This window comes from Prionailurus viverrinus, chromosome B3 (genome assembly GCF_022837055.1).
Source record: "Prionailurus viverrinus isolate Anna chromosome B3, UM_Priviv_1.0, whole genome shotgun sequence".
In the NCBI taxonomy this organism is placed as follows: Eukaryota; Metazoa; Chordata; class Mammalia; order Carnivora; family Felidae; genus Prionailurus; species Prionailurus viverrinus.
This window is the reverse complement of record NC_062566.1, coordinates 56,500,888-56,522,830: the sequence shown is the minus strand read 5'-3', so window position 1 is coordinate 56,522,830 and position 21,943 is coordinate 56,500,888. Positions and strand designations below refer to the sequence as shown.

The 21,943-nt window shown below is 52.9% G+C and overlaps 2 protein-coding genes across 3 annotated transcripts in view; both read right to left on the bottom strand.

The window, feature by feature from the left end:
- Nucleotides 1-2,462: 2,462 nt before the first annotated feature.
- On the bottom strand, nucleotides 2,463-16,988 carry PLA2G4F (phospholipase A2 group IVF). Its single transcript, XM_047863195.1, has 20 exons — nucleotides 16,878-16,988; nucleotides 15,793-15,865; nucleotides 15,061-15,197; nucleotides 14,852-14,980; nucleotides 14,359-14,399; nucleotides 14,053-14,095; nucleotides 13,508-13,574; nucleotides 11,249-11,418; nucleotides 11,004-11,117; nucleotides 10,753-10,790; nucleotides 10,381-10,516; nucleotides 8,559-8,695; nucleotides 8,065-8,287; nucleotides 6,840-6,954; nucleotides 6,477-6,614; nucleotides 6,267-6,374; nucleotides 4,858-5,052; nucleotides 4,440-4,606; nucleotides 3,451-3,637; nucleotides 2,463-3,158 (listed from the first exon to the last, which is right to left on the bottom strand). The coding sequence occupies exons 1-20, from the start codon at nucleotides 16,986-16,988 to the stop codon at nucleotides 2,938-2,940; spliced, it is 2,550 nt and encodes an 849-aa protein (XP_047719151.1). The 3' UTR covers nucleotides 2,463-2,937.
- A 1,956-nt stretch (nucleotides 16,989-18,944) lies between these two features.
- Nucleotides 18,945-21,943, bottom strand: part of VPS39 (VPS39 subunit of HOPS complex) — a 46,832-nt gene continuing 43,833 nt past the window's right edge. For both annotated transcript variants that reach the window (XM_047862598.1, XM_047862599.1), the window contains exons 24-25: nucleotides 21,810-21,901; nucleotides 18,945-21,023 (exon numbers count right to left, since the gene is read on the bottom strand). In XM_047862598.1, coding sequence (XP_047718554.1) covers nucleotides 20,948-21,023; nucleotides 21,810-21,901 — 168 coding nt within the window. In that variant the 3' untranslated portion in view covers nucleotides 18,945-20,947. The remainder of the gene's footprint in view (nucleotides 21,024-21,809; nucleotides 21,902-21,943) is intronic.

Sequence of the window (21,943 nt, the reverse complement as noted above, 5' to 3'; positions counted from 1 at the left end):
TAATATTTGAACGAGCCTTGTTTCTCACATTCATTCAGCTAAGACTATGGGCCCAGGGCTGTCCTATGGTAGAACCCCACGGGGCAAATTCATATCATCACTTCATATGAATGGCACCCCCTGGAGTTGGGCAGTATATAGCTTGTACAGCCATACATGGCAACCTTGGTGGCCACCCTTTTCTTCTTTTGCATGGTGAGGGAGTTTGACAAGTTGAGGAATGATGTTCCTGCTCCTGTGTTTCTGCCCAGCTTCAGAATGAATCGGGCTCATAGCTGTGTTCTTATGGCCAAATCCCTCCAAACTGGCCACCCTCAGGACCTTGAAATGTGTTTCTGACCATCTTGGGCCAGGGTTGGAGATGGGATAGGAATGCAGTAGAAATAGACTCAGATCCCTCCTTACCTAGGATCAGGAGCCAAACTGGAGTCAAGAGTCAAGGAGTCAGGAGTCAAGGAATGGCCCTTAACTCCTCAGTCTGGTTGGCTCCCAGATTCAATCCTGGTGATGGTTCCTCATTCCCTGGCTGAGGTTACCCCTGCATCTGCTGACCAATTTCTTGACTAGAGAACCAGACCAGCCTCCACATTCTTGCCCTCCCATCCTTGTCTCATTATGTCTTCCCAAACCCAATCTAAGCCAAGGTGGCATTGCCTACATTTCTGTGTGAATCGAGTTACCTACCAACTCTGCACAAGCCCTGCACATGCCTGCTTCCTTCATAAAACCTGCTGGCCTGGGACAGCAGACACCAGCCACCACAAGGTGACAAGGTGATCACACAGTGAAGCAGAGAACTTGTTGTGTACAACTTTGCATATGTATGTGCGTTTTTCTTGGGAGACGGTCCATGGCTTCCATCAGTTTTCCAGAGAGGTCCAAATGGGTTAAGAACCACTAGAGTACAGTGTTGCACACCTTTTCATGGTTAGTAGGTAATGATCTGTCTCTTTAGAATGTAAGATCCCATTCACTTACTTGTCAAATATTTATTGTACATCTACTATCTGCCAGTCACTGCTTTAAACACCGGAGATAGAGCAGCAAACAAAACAGACAAAAATCTCTACCCTCCAAGGCCTTACTTTTCAGGAGCCAGAAACAGACCCTGGCTATATGAGGCATGAAAGACAGACTGAAAATTCTAAGTTTTGAGCTCCATGAAGATCGAAGAACTCAGAACTCTCTGAGTTTGAAGTTCTAAGAACTCTACAAAGTTCTAAGTTATGAACTCTGTGGAGGTCTTAATAAGTACTGATGATGCCAGCACAGGGGTGGTGATGACAGGTGGCCATAGTAGGAGCTCAGGGGCCAGCCTGGGGCTACCCCAAAGGAAACCTCTCATTGCTGAGCCCAGAGACAGTAGTGGTGGTCTATGACAGGAAGCAATGGTTGGGAAGTAGGGGAGAACCAAATTGCTCCCTACCCATGCCAGCCAAAACACTGGCCCTTCTGAGGTCCAGCTTCTTCAGCCCTCCCTGCTCATGTCCAGCTGGAGGCCTGGGGATCCCAGGCCAGGCCAGGCTGGGGGCACAGGCTGGGACCACCTTTCTCCCAGCTAGGAGCCAGAACAAGGGCTTTCTTCCCAGAGTCAGGATGTATGAGCCTTCCTCACATAGGTGTCCCTGACCGAAAAAAGGAATTGTGACTTCGGTCCTGGAGAGGGTGGAGAGGGAAGGCTGCAGCCCAAGAAAGCACTCCTGGAGGAGAGGGTAGGAGGAGCAAGTGTCCAAGTGAGTATGGCATCAGGGCCACTGAAGGGCCCCAGGCAGCTCAGCACTGGGCAGGGAGGACATGGGGACAACAAGGCTTCAGAGGCCAACGGCCAGAGGGCCCCCACATCATGCCTAGTCAGGGTGGACCCCCTGTCTACAGACCTGAAATCTGCCCATGGTGAAGAGATTCCAGCTATCAGAAGGTCCCAGGTGGGTCAACAGAGATGAAAAACAGGGAGAGAGAGGGGCAGTTTGCCCAGATCATAGCACGTGTCTGTGAAAGAGTCAGGAATCCAGGCCTCTGAGTTCCCAGCCAGGCCCCTCTACCGTGCCCATCCCTGCCCCACAGACAGGTGCTCGCCAGCCCCACCCTCACTAGCAACACACACACCCACGCAGCCACACACTCACTCTGCTCCCTGGTAAACAAATGCATGCTCTAGACATACCCATTGAGCTTCTGGGAATGGCGAGACTATTTGCAGGAGGGGGCAGCTGTACACCTGACAAGAGAGTGTGGTCCGAGTTTAAAGAGTAAAGCATCAGTAACTAGCAGGGAAACGTGTGCATACCCACCAGCCAGGATGCCATCCCACAGCCTTCAGGAGGCTGAGCAGAGAAGGGTGGTGAGCAGTGAGGTGAGGGGGCAGGGGAAGCCAGAGGTGAAGGAGAGTCGGCAGGCAGGAAGGTGGCATTAATGATCCAGACTGGCAATCCATGAGGTCTCCCTTTATTCTTGATAGCACTGAGCACTGCATCCAGGAGCCCGGCCATTTGCAGGAAGTGTGGATTAGACGGAGGAGTCTCTGCTTTTGGTCTCAGCTTAACCTGCTTTCACAGCTTCCAGTCTTGGTGAGGGTCTGAAGACCTGGGCCCCCTAAGGTCCTTCTGGGTTTGGACCATGCCCTGGGGCTAGATTGTGGCCTCATCCCTCTATACTCCAGTGTAAAATTAGCACTGCTCACTTGTGCCCTCCTCCTCCCCAAAGCCCCTGGGGGAGACATCCCCCCGCTTTGTCTCCCAGAAACACATATGAGAAGGGTGCAGCCCCAAAGCCAAGCTGCCGTTCCTCAGGAGCTTTCTGAGGCCTGAAGGACCTAGAGCCAGTCCCTGTAACCTGGTATGAAGAAACCCCACAGAGTCTACCACTCCTCCCCATACCAAGCCCTGGTCTGGGGCCCACAGTTGCTCCCCTCTCACAGCCCTCTGACTCCAGCCTGACTCAGCCTCCAGCCCTGCCCCCAGCCTGCCTTCGCTCCAGAGCGAGCTGGAGCGCATGCCGCAAGGTCTCCACATTGTTCAGAACATTGTATCGACTCAGAGCCACCAGCCGCTCAAACTCCTCAGGCTCATAGGTGAAGTTCATCATGCCATATGGAGTGTCTGCCCCATTGACCACAAAGTCCCCGTAGGCCTTCTCCTCGGCTGTTTGTCGCTCCACACCTACAGGTGGGAAGTGGCAAAGAGGCCAGGCTGGGGCACTCTGTGGCTAGGAGTGGCCAGCCCAGAAGCCCCCACCCCTTGCCCTAGGACATCTGGCGGGACCCACATTTCAGCTCTCTCTACCATCAGGAGGAACCAGGCCAGTGTGGATCCTGAGGCCTGGAAGGTGTGGAGCAATGGCCAACCTGGGCCCTCCAAGAGGCATGGGGTCCAGGAAATCCACTGTCAGAACGGCACCCCACCACCACCCTGGGCTGTGTGAGCCAGACCCCAGCCCAGGGCCTCCCCTCACCTGGGGCCAGGTGTGTGCAGAAGGTACGGTTGACGAGGGGAAAGTGCAGCACGATGGGAGAGCGGGGGTCCTTGGCCTTGGCGAACAGGTAGCACTCACGGGGTTCCTCCAAGTCCTCGGGGAGCACCTCGATACTTGGGAAGGGGATGCCTCGGTCCAGGCAGTACTTCTCTGTCATCTGTAAGACCTGGGCAGGGAGGCCAGCTTTGGACCCTGCCTCCGGCTGCCTGCACTCACATAGCCCGCCCACTAGCTGAGTGACTGCAGGTGGGCTACATCACCTTCCCCAGCCAATTTCTTTATTTACATAATAAAAAAGAGAATAACTCTAGTGGGGGGTTGTGGAGATTAAGGACAATCATTAGTGTTCCCAGTGTCATTCCTCTCCTTCACTTCTCTGGCTCCTCCCTGCTTCCTCTTAGGGGCTGATTTCAATGTCACCAGGTGGAAACTGAATGGTTACAGAAGGGCACGTGGGAGGAGGCTTTATTCATCATCTAATCCCAGGCTTTCCTTGGACCCAGGAGGATTAGGAGGAGGAAGCCAAAGATAGAAGGGCTGGCCCAGCAGCGGGACCAGAAAGCTCATCCAGATGATGGAACCCATCGACTACCCCACAGGGTTTGAGGGAGCTGCCCCTAGAGACTCCCCGAGGGGACCTGATGGTAACTAACGGAGGGCAGACCCAGACGCCAGTCCAGATAGGAGCAAAGAATGCTATCAGGACAGGCAGGGGCCAGAACAGGAGCCTTCTCTTCACCAGTATGGGAGACTTCTGAGGACCTTCTTTGGCCTCTTCTCCCACCTCCCCCTCCATCTCATAGCCTCAGCAATCCCCCTCCTTCAGCTGGGGAGACCAGTGCCACTAAAAGTCTTCACAAGGTACCCGCCCTTGGATTAGAACCCAGGCCCTCCATGAAGGGCAATTCCCAAAGCCCAGCCAGGCCGCCCTGCAGAGAACCTCAGTTCCTCCCCACCACACACCTTACCTCGAAAGGGGCCTCCAGGGAGTAGTCAAAGGACAGAATGAGGTCCACCGCTCTCTGGGGCAGCAGGCTGAGTGGGAACGGAGAGTTGATGGCAAAGCCCCCATCCACCAGGCACAGGCAGTCCCGCATGGGAGTGAGCTGGTTGGGGAAGGCGTCAGGGTGCGTATCTGCAATAGGGACAAATGCTCACTCTTCTCTCTCTGTAGAGATCTCTCCTCCCCTTCTTCTGATGGCAACAGAGTCTGCCACCCCAGCCCCTGGCCCTGCCTCCTGGCAGACATCCCAGTCCTTCCCCATCAGCCCCTGGGCAGCAGGAGCCCATAGCCCAACCTCCGGGAACAAAGGCAGTGCTGGTCCAGGTGAGCCGTGAGCCGGAGGCAAAGGCAGCGGGGGGACCCCCAGCCAGAGCAGCACCCACCTTTCCAGGCCATGAACTCCTGGCCAGCCACATAGTCTTTGTGCAGGCAGAGGCCCCTGGTGAAATTACAGTTCTCCGCGAAGGTAAAGCGGGAAGTAAAGATGTCCAGCACGGCCTGGGAGAAGGGCCCCTGGCGGGTGAAGAGCCTGGTCCTCAGACGTGTGGGATCGTGCAGCTGGAGCTTCTGGCAGTCATCTAGATGGGAGCGCGTGGGTGAAATACAGTCAGAAGGGTGCTGTCTGTTCTCCAGTGGCTCTTATGGCCCAGGGGACCCTTCCTATCTCCCCCCACATTCACCCCTCCTTCACCCCACCTCCCAAGCCTCAGACCACTGCTTCCCAGAACCTCTTTTAAATGACCTTTTCTTTCAGCGTCCCTATATTTGAAAGTTGCCTATGACAGTGTATTTGTTAAGTGATAATTTATATGCCCTTTGAAAATAAAGTTGTGTATGGGGCGCCTGGGTGGCTCAGTTGGTTAAGTGTCCGACACTTAATTTCAACGCAGGTCACAGTCTTGTGGTTTTGTGGTCATGAGATCGAGCCTGGCATTGGTCTCTGTACTGAGTGGAGCCTGCTTGGGATTTTCTCTTTCCCTGTCTGTGCCCCTCCCTCTCTCTCTGTCTCTCTCAAAATAAATAAATAAATAAATAAATAAACAAATAAATAAATAAATAAATTTTTAAGAAGTTTCTACAATCTAAAACCTTTTTTTTAAAAAAAGAAAACAAAGTTTTATATACAACTTCCAATCACAATTTCATCCATTAAACACCTACTGAGCAGTTACTGCGTGCTGGGCCCCTCCAGGGCTTATAGCCTACTTAGGGGGAGAGTCACATAAAGAGATCATAAATCATACCAATGCCCCAAGGTAAGGACAATGGTGGGGTGTGCACATAGTCCTATGAAACTTGGGTGCTGGGGGCATGCAGTAGAACAGAGAAGCCCCCTGACAAAATGATGTCAGAGCTGAATCTTAAGGGATGAGCAGAGGTTATCCAGGGAAGAAAGGTAGAAAAGGTTCTGTGCAGCAGGGAGCAGCCCAAACAGGAGCCCTGAGGTGTGTGGACAGATACCCACCAGATGCCCAGTGGTCCTGGTCTGCGTTGACATAACTGGAACCCAAGCAGAGAATTCAAAGGCGCAGTCTTACTATAGAGCACTCACAGCTCCCACTGGCTTTTCTGAGGTGGGCCTTCCCCTTCTTCCCCTGGTCCCCCTGCCACGCTGCATCAGCAGATCTCTGGGCATCCACAGACCCTAAGCTACAAGTCACTTCCTCAGGACTTCTCTGAATGCAGTGGGACAGCTGAGTCCTGCACCATCCCCTCCCTCATCCTTTGTGCCTCCACCAGGGCCCCGACGCTGGAAAGAGCAGTAGGGGGAGGTCAGGATGTCTACCCGCACCTGTGATGTTTACACTCCCTCTGTGGCAGTCTAGGAAGCTGAGGCCCGAGCCGGCAGTCTTCAGGAAGATCTCATCCAGGCTGGCTGCAAAGGCGCTGCCCCACACACCTAAGCAGAAAGGTAAGGCCCTGGGCCCTCACATCTCCTCCAGCCCACCTCAGGGCCTGGCCCAGCCCCTGCCCTGGCCCCAGCCCTCCAGCCCAGACTCACCCTGCAGGTAGCAGATCCGGGGCTCGGGCTGGGGCTGCAGCAGATGCCCCATGAAGAACTCAGAGCCAAAGAGCTCAGTGGGAACATAAGCCCCGTACTTGGGGAAGCCGACCTCATAGGGTGTGAACTCGCACCATTCTGGGGATCCAGAGTGAAGGGAATGTCACCAGGGGCCTTCCACCAGGACCCCAAGGTTTCCCCTCACACCTGAGTACAGGAGCAGGAATCTCACTTGCCAAGAGCAGGAGGCAGCAAGCTCGCTGTGCTCCAAGGCTCCCATCTATACACTGATAGCTCTGGCCTCTCCCACCTTCCTACCACCCATCACCTCCACCTGCTTCCCAGGTCCCTGCACCCAGGCACCTGCAAAGTCTTCCCCACTGATGTTGGTGTGGACATTGATGCTGGCGTAGATAGGATAAGGATTCTGGCCCTGGTTGACGGCCTCCTGCTGGTCAGACAGCTTGGCAGGGTTTTTCTGGTAGGAAGGAAAGGAGGCACTTGACTTTTGGGGGTCCCCTTCCTCCCACCCTCATGGCTTGAGGCCTGATACCCTGAAGAGGATGCCATGGCCCACAAGGGACTGTGGCTGCCAAGGCCAATGCTCTAGAGACAGCTCTCTAAGGACGAGGCTTTAGGCTGCAGCAAAGGTAAGGCCCCTGTGGGTTTTGTGCAATTCCAGGGGCATTGGGAACACTCCCCACTTGTTTCCCATTCAAGAAAGCATATTGGAACCCAAGGGAGTCAGTGACATTTGTTTTTTTGAGTCAGTGACATTTTTAAAGGAAAAATTGAAAACCAGTTTACTTTCTTTAAAAAGTAAATCGTTTGAAAATATGCATTCTTTCCTCAGACACAAGAAACCACTTGTGATAGACGTCCACAACGGAGAGCCACACAGTGGGCCAGACTCCGAGGGCTGAGAACACTGCTGGGCTCTGACTACTCTCACCTCCCAGCTCATACCCAGCCTGCAGTTCTAGGAGCAGCATGGCAGCTGGAACGCTCTCAAAACACACTGTGCTAGGGCTTCACCCCAGACCAGCCCAAATCAGTATCTCTGGAAGTAGGGCCCAGGCAAGGGTGTTTTTGAAAAGCTGTGCAGATGGGGGGCGTCTGGGTGGTTCAGTTGGTTAAGCATCCGACTTCTGCTCAGGTCATGATTTCATGGTTCATGGGTTCGAGCCTGGCATGGGGCTCTGTGCTGACAGCTCAGAGCCTGGAGCCTGCTTTGGATTCTGTGTCTCCCTCTCTCTCTCTTGCCCCTCCCTCCCTCTCTCTCTCTCTCAAAAATAAAGAAACATTTAAGACATTTTTAAAAAGAAAAGAAACGCTGTGCAGGTGATTCTAATATGCAGATGGACTTGAAAACTGCAGACCAGCTTCTCCCCTCCCAGGGGTGAGGAGCCAGGAAAGACGAAGTGGTGTCAGCCCACTCAGGGATCCACCTCTTTTCCTCAGAGAGCTCAGACCTAAGGGACCTCTTTGCAAACCTTAGATCTTACCTCAGCACCTAAGGCAGAAGTAAGTGTTGGCGGGGCAGGGGTGGAAAGGAGCTGTGTTTATTTATTATCTGCTCTTCTCTTACCTCCTGGTAGAGGAAATATTCAATGAGGAGACCCCAGATGTCGATGAGGGAAACTCTGTGGCCAGTGCTTTCCAGGCTCCCCAGTTCCTGGGCATAGTATTGTAGGCGCTCCGTGGACATCGCCCCCATCTTACTGCTGCAGACCCGAGCCTGGGCACGCTCAATGGGGCCCTGCAAGGCCACCTGGGACCAGTCTGGGTCCTTGTAGAGTGTGGAGATGCACCTGGGCATAGAGGGAATTAGGGGCAGTGGGGCAGCAAGCACGGCAAGGGGAGAGAGGGAATGCAACTGTTGGTGAGTGACCCTGCCTCTCCATCCCTTGAACCCACTGCCCTGCCCCACCCACTCAAGGAGGCCTGGGCACTCAGTGCCCCTCCTAACCCCCTTGGAGGCAGGATCCCAGCACGCCCTCAGGGACTCCACCTATATCACCAGCCACATTCCTTCCCCTTCAGGGCTCTCCTTTACTCTGAATCCTACCCCACCTCACTTACCAGGTAGACCCAGAGACCCCACTCAGGTAGGTCACAGTGTCCAGGAGGCCAAGTTCCTGCAGCCCTGCCAGGCTTCCGTACAGGGAAGACATGGCTCGGGTTCCACCTCCCGAACCTAGCACAGCCACCACAGGCACCTGGGCACAAAAATAATCATAACATTGACCACCACTGTCGCTTATGAATTATTGCTTATAATTTCAGACATTTGTCTACGAGCCTTATCTGTATTATCTCATTGAATCCTCACAAGCAACCCAGTGGGATCCCCATTTTGCAGATTAGGAAACGGAGGCACAGGAAGGTTGGACAATGTGCCCACAATCGTACAGGTAGTAAGTGATGGGCCATCAGACTGAAGTAGTATGACTCTAGAGATGGCTCTTGACAATTGTCTCGGGATTATATGTAACTGGAAGGTATCCTGGATTTCACCCAAAACTGTTGGAGCAGGGTTTCTCAGTCTTGACACTATTTATGATTTTGGACTGGGTAACTCTTTGTTGTGAGGAGCTGTCCTGTATGTTGGAGGATGCTTAGCAGCATTCTGGGCCTTTACCCAGTAGATGCCAATAGCATCCTCTCCCCCGGCCCTGCTGGTAACAATAAAGCATGTCTCTAGACATAGACAAATGTCCTCTGGGTGGGGGGTGGAGGGATGAAATGACCCCCAGTTGAGAACCATTGGGCTAAAGCGATGAAGACCACCAAAAAGCCTGGACTTGCCCCAGACGTGAGCGGTGCCCAGATGTCTCTTTGGGATCAGAGGTGCCTGGTGGGGTCAGACTAGAAGCTTTCTGGCTGCTCAGCTTTTCCGTGAAGCTTTAGCTCATTCTGCCCCCAGACTTTTGGTTCCTTTCCCTGGCCTCCTTTCTTCTATCTTGAAAGAAATGCTCCCTGGCCAGTGCCCACAAGGACACTCTCCCTTCAGAGCGCTGGAGGACACAGAACTCCCTGAGAACAAGATCTGTGCCCTCTTTACCCTCTACCTCCAGAGAGGACATCTGGCACAGAATAGTCATTATCAAATGAACAGTCCGGTCTTGCTCACTTTGTCAGGACTCAGAAGAGGCTCTGACTCCTGAGTACACTTGTAGCAGAAGAAAGCCACCAACTTGTTCCCAATTTACCATAGCTCTCTGCCTTGGTGTGGCCTTGCCTCCTGCTTCCCAGCCACGGCTCCCGTGGACCCTACACTTCCAAATCCCTTTGTCTACTGTTATGGTCTGAATTGTGCCCCTGCCCCTGCAAGTCCTTATGTCGAAGCTCCAGTATGACTATATTTGTAGAAAGGGCCTATAAGGTGGTTATATAGGTTATGTAAGGTCATAACAGTGGGGCCTTTATCTAATAGTATCGTTGTCCTTGCAAGAAGGGGAAGAGAGAGATTCTCCCCTTATCCCCTGTACATGTCCAGTGGAAAGGCCATGTGAGGACACAGCAAGAACATAGCTGTCTACAAGTCAGTAAGAGAAGCCTCACCAGAAACCAGCCCTGATGGCACCTTAATCTTGAACTTCCAGCCTCCAGGTGAGAAAATAACTGTTTGTTGTTTAAGCCACCTTGTCTGTGGTGTTCTGTTGTGGCAGCCTGAGGAGACTCATATACCTTCCTTGGCCAGGGCTGTTCATCCCTCATTACATACAGGGTCCTGACTCTCCTGATTTTGCCTATCGGCTCTGGCAAGCAGGACTGCCCCTTCCTCCTCTGTTTCCCACCCTTTCTCAAGGCTTCCTGTAACCACTTGGCCACACAGTACTCTCAAGGGAAGAGGCTGGATTTGGTCTTGGTGACCCTGGGGTCCAGCTCCTCCATTTCATACCTGGCCACTGTCAGGCGCCTGGCTCAAACCCAGAACCTGCTGCAGGGCCTTGGACACGATCTGCTTCCTCTTGTCCAGAAACTCCCGTTCCCCATCACACAGGCCAAAACCAAGACGCAGGTCAAGGTCTCCAGAGCTGCCAGAGATGGAGTGGGGGGGGAGGGGGCGGGTACTGGGTGACTGTTCATTGGAGGAAAGCCTTGGGCCCAGCCCATTTTTCACAGGAGCAGACCCATATTCCATCGAACCCCTTAGAAAGACCTCAGCAGAACCAGAGATGCCTTCCACCACCGGGCTGAGCTGAGTGGGCAAAGAGCCCCTACATATTCAGCCTAGCATAAGAGCCTTCCTCCTGAAGTCAGCCTTCCTCACCTCATTTCTGCCTTCATACTCAGAACCACCTCCTGGCCCTGAAAGAGACAACAGCCCCATCCCTGAGTGCCCTGAGTGGATTCCCCCACCCACAGCTCCTGTTGCTCTGGTAGCTCTGGCCCGTATGTGAACATCGTGGCTGAGCTCCAGGCTGGCCTGAACTTGACCCCCTCTGAGGCCCCTCCCCCCAGCCTTCTTTTGGTGGTCACAGAGCAAGCAGGGGTCCCTCAGGCACCCAGGCAGAGCCTTACCTCCCCTAGGGCCACAAAGCGCTGTTCCTCTTGGCCTAGGGCCAGAGAGGAGAGCAGGATACCCCCCTCACCCAGCTTGTTGGTGTGGGCCTCCAGCTCAGCACTTGGACCACTCTGTAGAGAAGAAAACACCCAAGGAACCCACCATGGTGAAGGAAAACATGCATCCGTGGTGGCCCCAGGACGCCCCCCTAGGATGGACTGATTCTATCATCCATCCCTTCCCAGACTATGGGCTCACTCACTTGCAGGACTGTGAGCCTCTCCCCCAGCTCCACATCCAGCCTGGAGCTGATCACTGGGTTCACGTGAAAGGTGAAGGTAGCTGGGAGGCCTCCCTCCATGGGAGGTTGCAGGGGCAAGAACTGTGGCTTCTCGTAGGCCCCGGGCACTGTCAGCTGAATCTGCCTAGAGCCTGGGAGCAGAGGGCCCAGGTAAGGGGGTGAGAGTGCAGGGGTGTGTGTGGCTCATGATGGCAGCGACCTGGATGGCAACTCCCCTTTGTTTCCTCTTTGGAGATGCCAACTCATCACCCTGCTCACCCTGTGGTTCTGTGGCCCACAGCAAAGGCATCATGAAGGACACTCAGGGTCCTACAACGTGCCCTGGTCAGAACTGGGAACTGGGGAGGGTAGGAAACACACAATGCCTTGGGAAGGGGGAAGGGCAGGGAGGGAGAGGACTCCTTGCCCAGAGTTTATGAGGCTGATGATTTTGAGATCATGATATTAATTATATAAAATATAATTCTATAATAATTATAATGTTATAATTATCATACATTATTACATTAATTACCAATCTTCAACTGGTAGTTTCCCCATCTTTTGCCTCCATTCAAGCTCTGTGCTCATCACCTTGGGGAAGGTTTGTGGCCAGGGAAAAAAACAGATAGGCAATAAGTTGTTCTGCCCTTTGTTTCCAAAGTGTAAGACCTTGCGAGCACACAGAGGGTGTGCAGCGGAGGTGAGAGGAAGGAGTGGGTTCCTGGGTAGAGGCTCGGAGGAGCAGAGCAGAGCCAGCCCAGGCCAGAAGGAGGCAAAGAGGGAGGCCTGTGGGCTCATCCTGTTCCTAGCAGCTTTCTCGGGAGGAGGAAAAACCCCAGAGAGAAATGTCCATGACATTCAGACAGGGGGGACCCCAAGCAGCCTCACAAAGGAGCCCCAGACCCTAAACATGACTTGGGAGCAACAGACACCCAGAAAGCCCAGAATGGCAGATGCCTCAGGAACAGAGGTCCACATGAAACCCTTCTCCCAACATACCCTCCTTGGCACTAAAATGAGACCTGGAGACATGACATGACCCTGGGTGGGAGGGAATTAGAGAAAATAAGGAAACTGATACTTCTTTCACACCATGGTTTATGGATGGAGATTGATATGTGTTGTTCAGAGTCAGAAACAATAGACCCCGGAGTGTCACAGACCTGGGTTTGGTTCCTGGCCTTATCACTCTCAGAGTTTGGTCACTGTGTGACCTTAAGTAAGTTTCTTGTTTGAGCTGGAGCTTCATAAATCAAGAGGATATAGTTGTATTTTCCAGGGTTGTTATGAGGATTAAAACATAAAAGACATGTGAAATGCTGAGCACAGTGCCAGACTCAGAGTAAGTGCTGGACATTTTCTGGACAGGACTCATCCCATGGGCTCAGACCCTCAGTGTCAGAGGAGACCTTAGCTGTCACACAGCCTCTGTTGCACTTCTGCTTCTGCGTCTGAGTGGCTACCCTCTGTGGCACACTGTACCTGTGGCCTCAGTTCTTCACTTCTGGAATGCCCATGCTTTGTCATGTGACTTCACTTCCTCCCACTGAGAGGCCAAAATGTTAGTTACTGACTATGATGTGACCAAAGGCTTGAAAACCACCTGCTCATCTGGGCTTGCTCTCATACCTCTGCTGATGCCTTAAAAACACAACCAGTCCAGGGCTCCTGGGTGGCTCAGTTGGTTGTGTCTGACTTTAGCTCAAGTCATGATCTCATGGTTTGTGAGTTTGAGCCTCACATTGGACTCTGTGCTGACAGCTCAGAGCCTGGAGCCTGCTTCAGATTCTGTGTCTCCCTCTCTCTCTGCCCCTCCCCTACTCACTCTCTTTCTCTCAAAAATAAACAAACATTAAAAAAATTAACAACAGCAAAAACAGAACATGACAAGTCTGCTAGTCACAGAAGGTTGTTGAGGGACATATGGCACAAAGCCAGGTCCCTCCTGCCAAGCCCAGCCTAGATCATGATGCATGAGCTCAATAAATGCTTCCTGTTGTCTGCCATTGAGATTTAGGGTTGCTTTTTGCAGAGCACTAGTTGGACTGATACAGCCTCTATGCTTGAACACTTCCAAGGAGAGGAAATTCACTACTTCCAGAGGCGAATCCGTCCCATCCTTGGTCAGTTTTGAGTGGTAAAACATTAAGAACTTTCCGCCTGAGACCCACCTTCTTGAAATCAGCAGCCCAACCCCTAGGAGAGAAGGCAAGACCCAAGGTCATGGACCAGACTCACCATACTCTCGATGTGGGGCTGTCCCGTCTTCCCTGAGGGTCCCCTGGATTCTCAGACAGGGCTGAGCCTGAGGAAGACAGAGGCCTGTGGGAGCCACCCATTCACAGGGCCCCGCACAGGGCCCAGACCAGGGTGAAAGGAGGGGTCTCTGGGGCAGGGCCCAGTTAACAACCTTCCCAGGGCCCGTGCCTTGTGGGTAGGAGTCTTCTGTAGTGGCCTCCTTCCCAGGATTCAGAAGAAGTGGCCCTGGTGGGAAAGGGGAAGGAGGAGAGGGGCTCTGATAGTGATGCCTTTGGCAATCCCAGCAGCCAGGGGCCCAAGTAAGTGATGTGCTGTGCACAAGGTAGGATGGTGGGCTTCTGAGCTGTCCACTCAGATGTGAGATAGCTTCTTGCCCCTGGTCCCTGGAGATGCCTCCCTAGCACATTTCTCCTCTCAGGAGTGCTTGAGTGTCCTTCACAGGCAAGTGGGCATGATAGGCTCAATTGTGGAGTCTGCAATGCCCCCCAGCCCCGGGCAGCCCCAAGCTCGCCTTCCCTACTCACCACCAGGACTCCATTGGTGATGACTTCAGACGCAGGCACCTGGCTGCAAAGGATGAGGGGCTCATGGGACATCTGGCTCCCCTTGAGATGGCTGTTACTATAATATGTGACTGAAGCAGCTGATAGAGCCTGGGGATCATGGCCAGGTTTGGGGGTGAGAGTGGGCTTGTCACCAACACTCAAATGGGTGACTAGACTAGGACATTCCCCCACAGGCCAGGCCAGCGTAGGTCCTGGTGATTGACAGCTGGAGCTGTCCTGGAGTCTTGGTGTAAATGGAAGGGTATAGGCACCACCTGGACTCACCTGTTCTCCAGAACAAATTCCACCTGCAGCTCCTGTGAATCCTACATGGATGAAGCAAGGAAGCATCCATTTGCAAAGAGCTCTGAAAGCATCAGAGACTGACCCTGCCCCCTACCCTGCTCAGCTTCAGGGTCTAGAAGAGGTGACCATTGTTGTGGCTTTTCATGGGCACAGGACAAGTAAGTAGCATCTTCATGAGAAGCTTCATGCCTTCAAAACTGTGTTCTAGGCCCTATTCTAGACACTGAGGGTTCAGCAGTGACTAAGACAGACAAAGTGCTCTGCCCTCAAGGAGCTCACATGTTGGCTCCACTCAGGGAAGAAGTATTTGAGGGGAACCTTTGTAGGGTTTGTAGGGTTAGTGGTGTAGGATAGAGAGGGGCCTGTCTTGGAGGCCTGGCCTGTGCTGACCAGGAGCCCTCACCTCGGTGTCCTGTGTCCAACTTCCTCTCCTTGAGTTCAATTCATTGCTGGCACAGGTGTGGTGGCTCACCTGGTGGTTGAGTGGGAAGATGTGTCTGTAGGGTTGGCCAGGCTTGAGGCTCCTCAGGTCAAAGAGTAGCAGGGAGAGCTGGTCACTGCCCAGGATGTCCTTATCACAGAGGGTGAGCTCCAGGACATTCTGGAAACAGGGCAGGCAAGAGGTGGGAGCCTGACATAGGGCAGGAACATAGGCAGCCCTCTCCCTCTGCTGGCCCTCACCTTCACAGCACCATGGATCTGGTAGTGGAAGGTCTCGTTCCACTCAGGGTCACTGCAGTTAGCCACCATCCTTGTCTGGGCAGGGCTAGGGGACGCAGTGGGCAGGCGCAGTTCCACGTAGCAGTCAGCTTTGGACACTGCAGGTGGGGTGAGGGAGGGGTCCTCACTCTCTAACTCTTGTTGCTGAAAAGGTTGCCTGGGGAAGGCTGGGGCAGAGGGGAAGGAGCCGAGGAGAATAGAAGCTGCCTGTTTGGGACAGGGCGACGTGGGGAGAGCCGGTGTCCCTAACTCCATCGGGACCAGTTACACCACCCATTCAACTGAATCCTGTAGTGGCCAGTTGAAAAGACCACGTGGCAGCACAGATAGTTGAGTAATTCCCTAAAAGAGCCTGATTCAGACAAAGAACTCCCCTTCCATTGTGAGCACTGGTGTGGAAAGCTGCTGGAGAGCAGATGATTTCTGGCAACAGTGGGCCTCACATGCTCACTCAGGCTGGCACTGCTCCACTTGCTAGTGTCAGAGAGGAGTCCATGGTCTGCACAAGTCTCCCCTCCAGCCCCTCCTGCCTGCCCTGGGGCTCCCTCACCAGGATGGATTCCCTCCACAGTCACCAGGAGCCCTTCTGCCCCACTCCAGATACACACACACACTTCAGGCCAGCCCCTGCTGAGCTCTGGGGAGGCCCTAGGGAAAGGAAGAGAAGAAAGGGTGGAATTGGGGGTCACTCACAGAGATCTGTGCCCTGGATATTTCTGGCCCTCAGCACCTTCACCTGGAGGTCATAGTAGGGGTGGGTTTCCCGCTGAAACAACAGAACTCAGGAACTCAGTTCCAGGAAGCTGGGTAGGGGGCCTGATCTCCTCCCTGCAGTAATGCCCAGCTTAGTCTTCCCCCTTCCAGTCACAGAGCAGGAGCCTGGCCCAAGGTCACTGATGTCGCTGTGCCTGGGAGCTGAGAGGTCTTGGCAGGGTCCTGGCATTGGGAGTTCAGCATGTTGGTGATGAGTTCAGGCTGGGTTCAAAGCTAAATTCCACTAGGGACTAGCTGAATGGACTTGGGCAAATTACTGGATTTCCCCATGCTTCATTTTCCTCATCAATAAACGGGGGGTTACAACCTCACAGGGTTGTGGGGAGTTTTAAATGAGAAGTTGTATAAAGTGCCTGGTATAAGTGCTTCATATATGTGGCCATTGTTACTAATTATGGTTATGAGGTACCACAAATTGGCAGCTTCCCTGTCATGCTGCTGCTATAGCTTGGGAACCTAAGGGAGAGCTGGAGTGATGTACTTAGATTAAATATTAGACGGGAAAGCTGTAGTCCATCCCACCCACTAGCTCGCTGACAAAGGCCACACCTCCTAGGAGGCGGCAGGTGAAGGGAAACCAGGTGTCATCCAGCTTGGACTGGTCTGACTAGTCGCTAAGGAGACAATAGCTTGGGCCAAAGAGAGGTAACAGCAGGCTGCAGCCTCCTGGGAGTGAGGCTAGCCCCTCAAAATCCCAGCAAACACCTTCATCCTTTCCCCTGAGGGGCTCTATCTACATCCAGGCTAGGGCAATCTGGGCAAAGCCAACAGCAGTACGTATCACATGACCTCACTCTCCATTCCTAATTGGGGAGGGTGGGGGGGTGGGATTATTTCCAAAAGCCAAGGTCTTGGCCAATCACTTTAAGCTCCACCAGGTTGGCTAGAGCAAATTAGTCCTAGCCCAGATCAAAACCCAACCCTGGGCTAGCCTGTCTTCAGAGGGGACTGAGCTCCCAGGACTCCTGCAGTCCACACGCCCCGGGGAAGATCAAGTACTTTACCCTCCATTGCCTCCACTGAGGTCCCCTCTTGTCTCTCTTCCGCAGCAGCACTGCCCCCAGGAGGGGCAGCCCCTTGCCTGCCAGCCACCTTGGCCAGAGCGCCCAGAGCATGGCCAGCCAGCCCAGTTCTCAGCAGGAAGCCCTGCCTGCTTTCCAGAGCCACTCTGTTCTCCTCTGGCTCCACTTACTGCTAGCTCAGGTCTGACGGTAACACCAAGGTGGGGAGGGTGGAGCTGGCAGCTCACAGGAGGACTTGAGGACTCAGAGTTGGGTGGCCTGCTGGGGCTGGAGGTGGAGTTTGATATGCTCCAGGAAGTGGCTGGGGCCCAATTCCCTCAGGCAGGAGACACTTCAGTCCCTCTCCAAGAGGATGAGGAACTGGTACTCTGGCTCCCAAACCCAGCCTCTGGTTATTATTGAGCTGCTCATGGAAAATAGATACCTGAGTCTCACCCCCTAGATGATTTGATTTAGTGGGTGTGGGTCGAACCCAAGTGTTCATATTTCCAACAAGCCTTCTAGACAATGCTGATGCAGCAAGCCCAGGGAATGAAAGCTAGTAAGTTCTGCCTCGGGGCCTCCGCTCCTCCAGGTAGAAAGAAGTCCTAAAACCATCTGCCTTCCAAGTCCCACTTTCCCCATGTTTCTTAAGCAGGAACATGGAAATCTCCGGTTCAGTTTTATCTGGACTCAAAGGTGTTTCTAATCTCTTGTGGCCTCCCTCATTTATTCTCCAAACACAGACGTCTGCTGTGAACCAAACCTGCACTAGGCCCTGGAACCAAAGGTGAGGAAGACCCATCCATATCCTGAGGAAATTCACAGCAGCTTTTGGCCAGGGCCCTCTTCCTGAATGGGTAGATACACCTGGATGGTCCGGGTATACAGATGGGGATACAGTCAGGTGGTATCAATAGCGACAGCTAAAAAGCATGTCTGCCTATCCTTAAGCTACTAGAAGTAAGGCTTTAGTTTAGAGGGTCCTCTTTTGACCACCATAAGCCTTAGGCTACAGATGGTACGTGATGTCCCCTTTTCTGTGGACCACGACACTCTAGGTGTTGTTTTTCCATCCAGGCAGCTTCCAGAAGAAAAGATTTCTGGGGCAGTGAGCCGATGGGAGAGAATTTCTATTCTTCAACCAAGACTTAGTCATCTCCACTCTCCTCCCCAAGGCATGAGGTGGAGACTGAAAAAACAACATCCAAAAAAGAGGTGATTCAATTCCAAAACGAACACTGTAGGCAAGTTGAGACCAGAAACTCCCAGAAAAAAAGGGGATGACTACCACTGCCCAGGCTCCAACAGGAGGGCCTATTTCTGCTTCATTTGAGCCATGAAGCCAAGACCTGTGCTGAGGTCTCAGAAATGCCTTAGTGCCGCCCCGTTGGTGGTATCCATGCACAGCACGCAGGGGACCTGTGGATCCACACCAGAGGGGCATGAGGAAAGGCACGGAGCTGGCTGGGGCAGACACAGCAGTCTGGTGTCCCATCTCCTGACTGATGTATTTTCTGGGCTGTACAACACTCTCTCTTGGGAGTCACAGGTCCTGTGCCTCAATAAAGCCATGCTTCTTAGTTCCAGATGCTTTTCATTCTCAACACTCAGGATGACCAGAGATGGCTAAATAGGGGGACAGAGAAAGACCAAACTGCCTTTTTGGAGCTGGCCAAAATGGACCAACCCTTCTCCACTTCTCAAATATCCTTGGGTGTATGTTTCGTGATTCTTCCGGTCAGCAGGAGCTGCAGGAAGAGGCCATGAGGCCCTAATATGTGAAGCGCCCGGGGAGACAACTGGGATTAGCTAGAGTTCCTGTGTGTCCAACACAACTTGGTGATGTCAGAAATGTTCTATACCTGTGCTGTCACACCATCAGCCACCACAGCCACACTAGCTGTGCTGGATGGCACAGATCGAGACACACAGGTGCCACAGGTGTTCTACTGTCTTTTCTCTCTTTGTCACGAATTGGCTTATTCTTCTCAATTCTTACCTAAATCAGTATCTTCTCATTGTTATCTCCATCACAGGACGCGTGGAAAAGAGACCCAAACAGGTTGGTTTCTTACTTTATGATGTTTATTATGAGATCCTCAAGAGTCATTACAGAGTTTCATGTCTAGCCTTCTCCACATCTCCACAGAGGGCAAAGAGGTCCAGGGAAGGAAAAATGGAGTTTGGGAAAGCTGGATCGTTTATATATTCCAAAGGAAGAAAACACGCATTCTTTATTCTATTGCTTCAAACACATGTGCCACACAGGTGGTGGGAATGGAAGATACAAACAGAGCAAGCCAGGAAGACTGGGTCTGCATGGCGGGGCGAGCTTCTGCTGCACAGAGGAGGGCCGGCCTCATGACTTCACTGCTGCTTCCAGAGGAAGCGCCTCCGAACTGGTGCAAACAGGTCCAAGGGCAGCATTGCTTCTCATGTGCTGGCACGGCCAGCTGGGCCTGGCTCTCCTGAAGCGCTGCTCTGTCTCCCAAACCTGAGCAGTCCCCATCTGTGTGCACGATGCCGAGGGCATGCACTCTGTCCCCGCGGACCCTCCATGGACAGCGTGCCCAGGAGGAGCCTAGTCTACTACACCACTACGTCAGCCTACAACAAAGGCCCAAAATGGCACAGTGCTGCGGGTTAAAAAGAACCGTGGCACGTCAAGGACAGGCTACTAAAACACTGTCGGGGCTGGGCACCATCACCCACCCTCATCACCATTAAAAACACAGCAGCAACAAGACTGTGCGTTGTAAACCCCACGGAGGACAGGACACAGGGCTGCTCTCCCCGTGTGTCTGCCTGCAATGCTAGACACTCCTCCCGTCTGTCTCGGATACCCGCGGGGGTGGGGAGTCTCCCTGCCCCCTCCATGGATGTGGTAGGGAGTGACTTCACAAACCCATGTGCTGCTGCCACCTCCTGCAGCGCTCTTGGCTGTCCCCGGGCACCTCGCAAGCATGCCTGACATCACATCCCTGTCAGTTTCCGATGTGAGCAGTCCTGTGTGTAGCAGAGACCCACCCACCCGCAACAAGCCAGCTGGAGAGAACAACTGCCAGGCCAAGCTGTGAGAGGTAAGCGGGCCGCACTAGCTGCAAAGGGAAAGGTGTCCAAGGCACAAAGCTCTCAGCCCACAGACTAAACCAACCTGCCCTGGGTGGCTGGTGGGTGAACCAGGAGCAGGAGGCCCCTCAGATGTCTAAGAGATATGACAGGCCATCCTTAGGGCCACCGTCACACCTGGCCCTGATGGACGGAGGATGACCCTCTCCTAAGCCTCTAAGCATAGAGCTCTCAGTCCAAGGAGGATCTATTTACAATATACCTGACAATCAATTATCGCTGTATCCTGGAAACTGAGACCTCCTCTTGCTTCTCATTTTACCTTGTTTAAAATATTAGTTATTCCTGGTGTCGGGAAAATGGGAGACAAAGCTGGGGTAGAGCAGTGAAGGGAGACAAAGGAAGAAAATAAATAGCGAGAAAGAAACGGAGACTAACAACATAAAGGGATGAGTGGGGAGCCTCCCAGGGAGACAGAGGGAGTGGTGACTATGGAGAAATGACTGTCATCACCTAGACAGCCAGTGTCCGGCCTGCGCAGTGAGAAGAAACCTAGGACTGCTCTCCTTCCAGACCCCAGGCCAACTGCGCAGGGGGCTCCATGCAAAGTCCTGCATGTGCCTTCACAGAAAACTCTGAATAAACAATCTCAGGGTTACGGACTCTTGAGACACTTTCCTTGATCAGGTGATTGGTGTACAAAGGCAGGACACTGCCCTTCGTCACCTCCTCCCATCCAAGCAGGTAGTAAATTCTCTGCAACTGCCTGCGACATAATGGTATATAAGGTATAGCTAATCTCTTTTTTCTATCAAAAAGCTGGTAACACCAGACCACAAGTCTGATAAATTTAGAGATGTGCCAGGGCTCAAGGTAGCCAGTAGTGTCCAAATGGGGAGACACCTGGTGGTGGAAGCAGCCCCTCATTTCTAAGGCCAGTGCTCCTTCCCCTCTCTGGGATAGCTGAACTGTCCATCTGAAGAATTCCTGGCATGCTGGGCTCAGGTGTCAGCTGGGTTTACCTCTTTGGAACAGAAGTAGTGCACGACCACGCCATTGGGGTATCTCGCAAATGCACTGTAGGGAGGGAAAGCCACTCAGGAGTGAGGACCACCTCTAAGAGAAGGCGCCTTACCCATATGCGACCCCAGAAGCAGCCCGCCCTAACCACGAGGAATGGCCCACCCTGAGGGTCTTCTGGATTTACATAGCCACCATCTCTGTCACATAACCAAACAGAGGATGAGCTCCATGCAGTTTGAAGGCATGGGAATATTTCTTATTAAGTAATCAATGTGCAAAATGGGGCAGATGGAGCAGGACACCGGCCTGAGTCAGCACCAGCTCATGCAGATGTGACAATGCTCATTAGAACAAGTTTCAGGCCAATTCTAACAAAAGACAGAAGTAAGGTCTTTTTGGATTCTTCCACCCACATAAGAAAAAGGACAAAACACCATGCTTTGCAGGAAAGGGGATGGATTAGAATATATGCTTTGAAACACAACGTTGCTGGCTCAGGATTTTACTCAAGTCTTTTTCTTCCTGCAGAGACACATCCTTAAAAGATAAGAACTTTCTGCCCACATACAACTCACACACACCCACTGGCTACATCACAACACATAGTTGCCAGAAGGGAAGGGCTTTATAGGCAGAAAATCAAGAGCCCCATGCCATTTCAAGTCTTTAAATCCTCAAGCCCACCCGCAAAACACAACATGGACTGCTCTCTGGAGCCTCAAGAACTAACCATGGCCAAGAGTCAGTAGCCATGCTTTCCCCCTCAGTTAAAGGGCAGAAATCCGTCCCAAGCCTGACCACTATCAAGACTGAAACTGCATAGCTGTGAAGAAGGCTCACCTGTTCCCGATCTTCTTCTTACACACCATGCACACCTTCTCCTCGGTGATGATGCACTTCACCTGCTGGTGTAAAATCCTCTCTTCCTGGACCTGGGAGAGCAGAGCGACTGGGAGAGAAGCCCCACCTTCCAG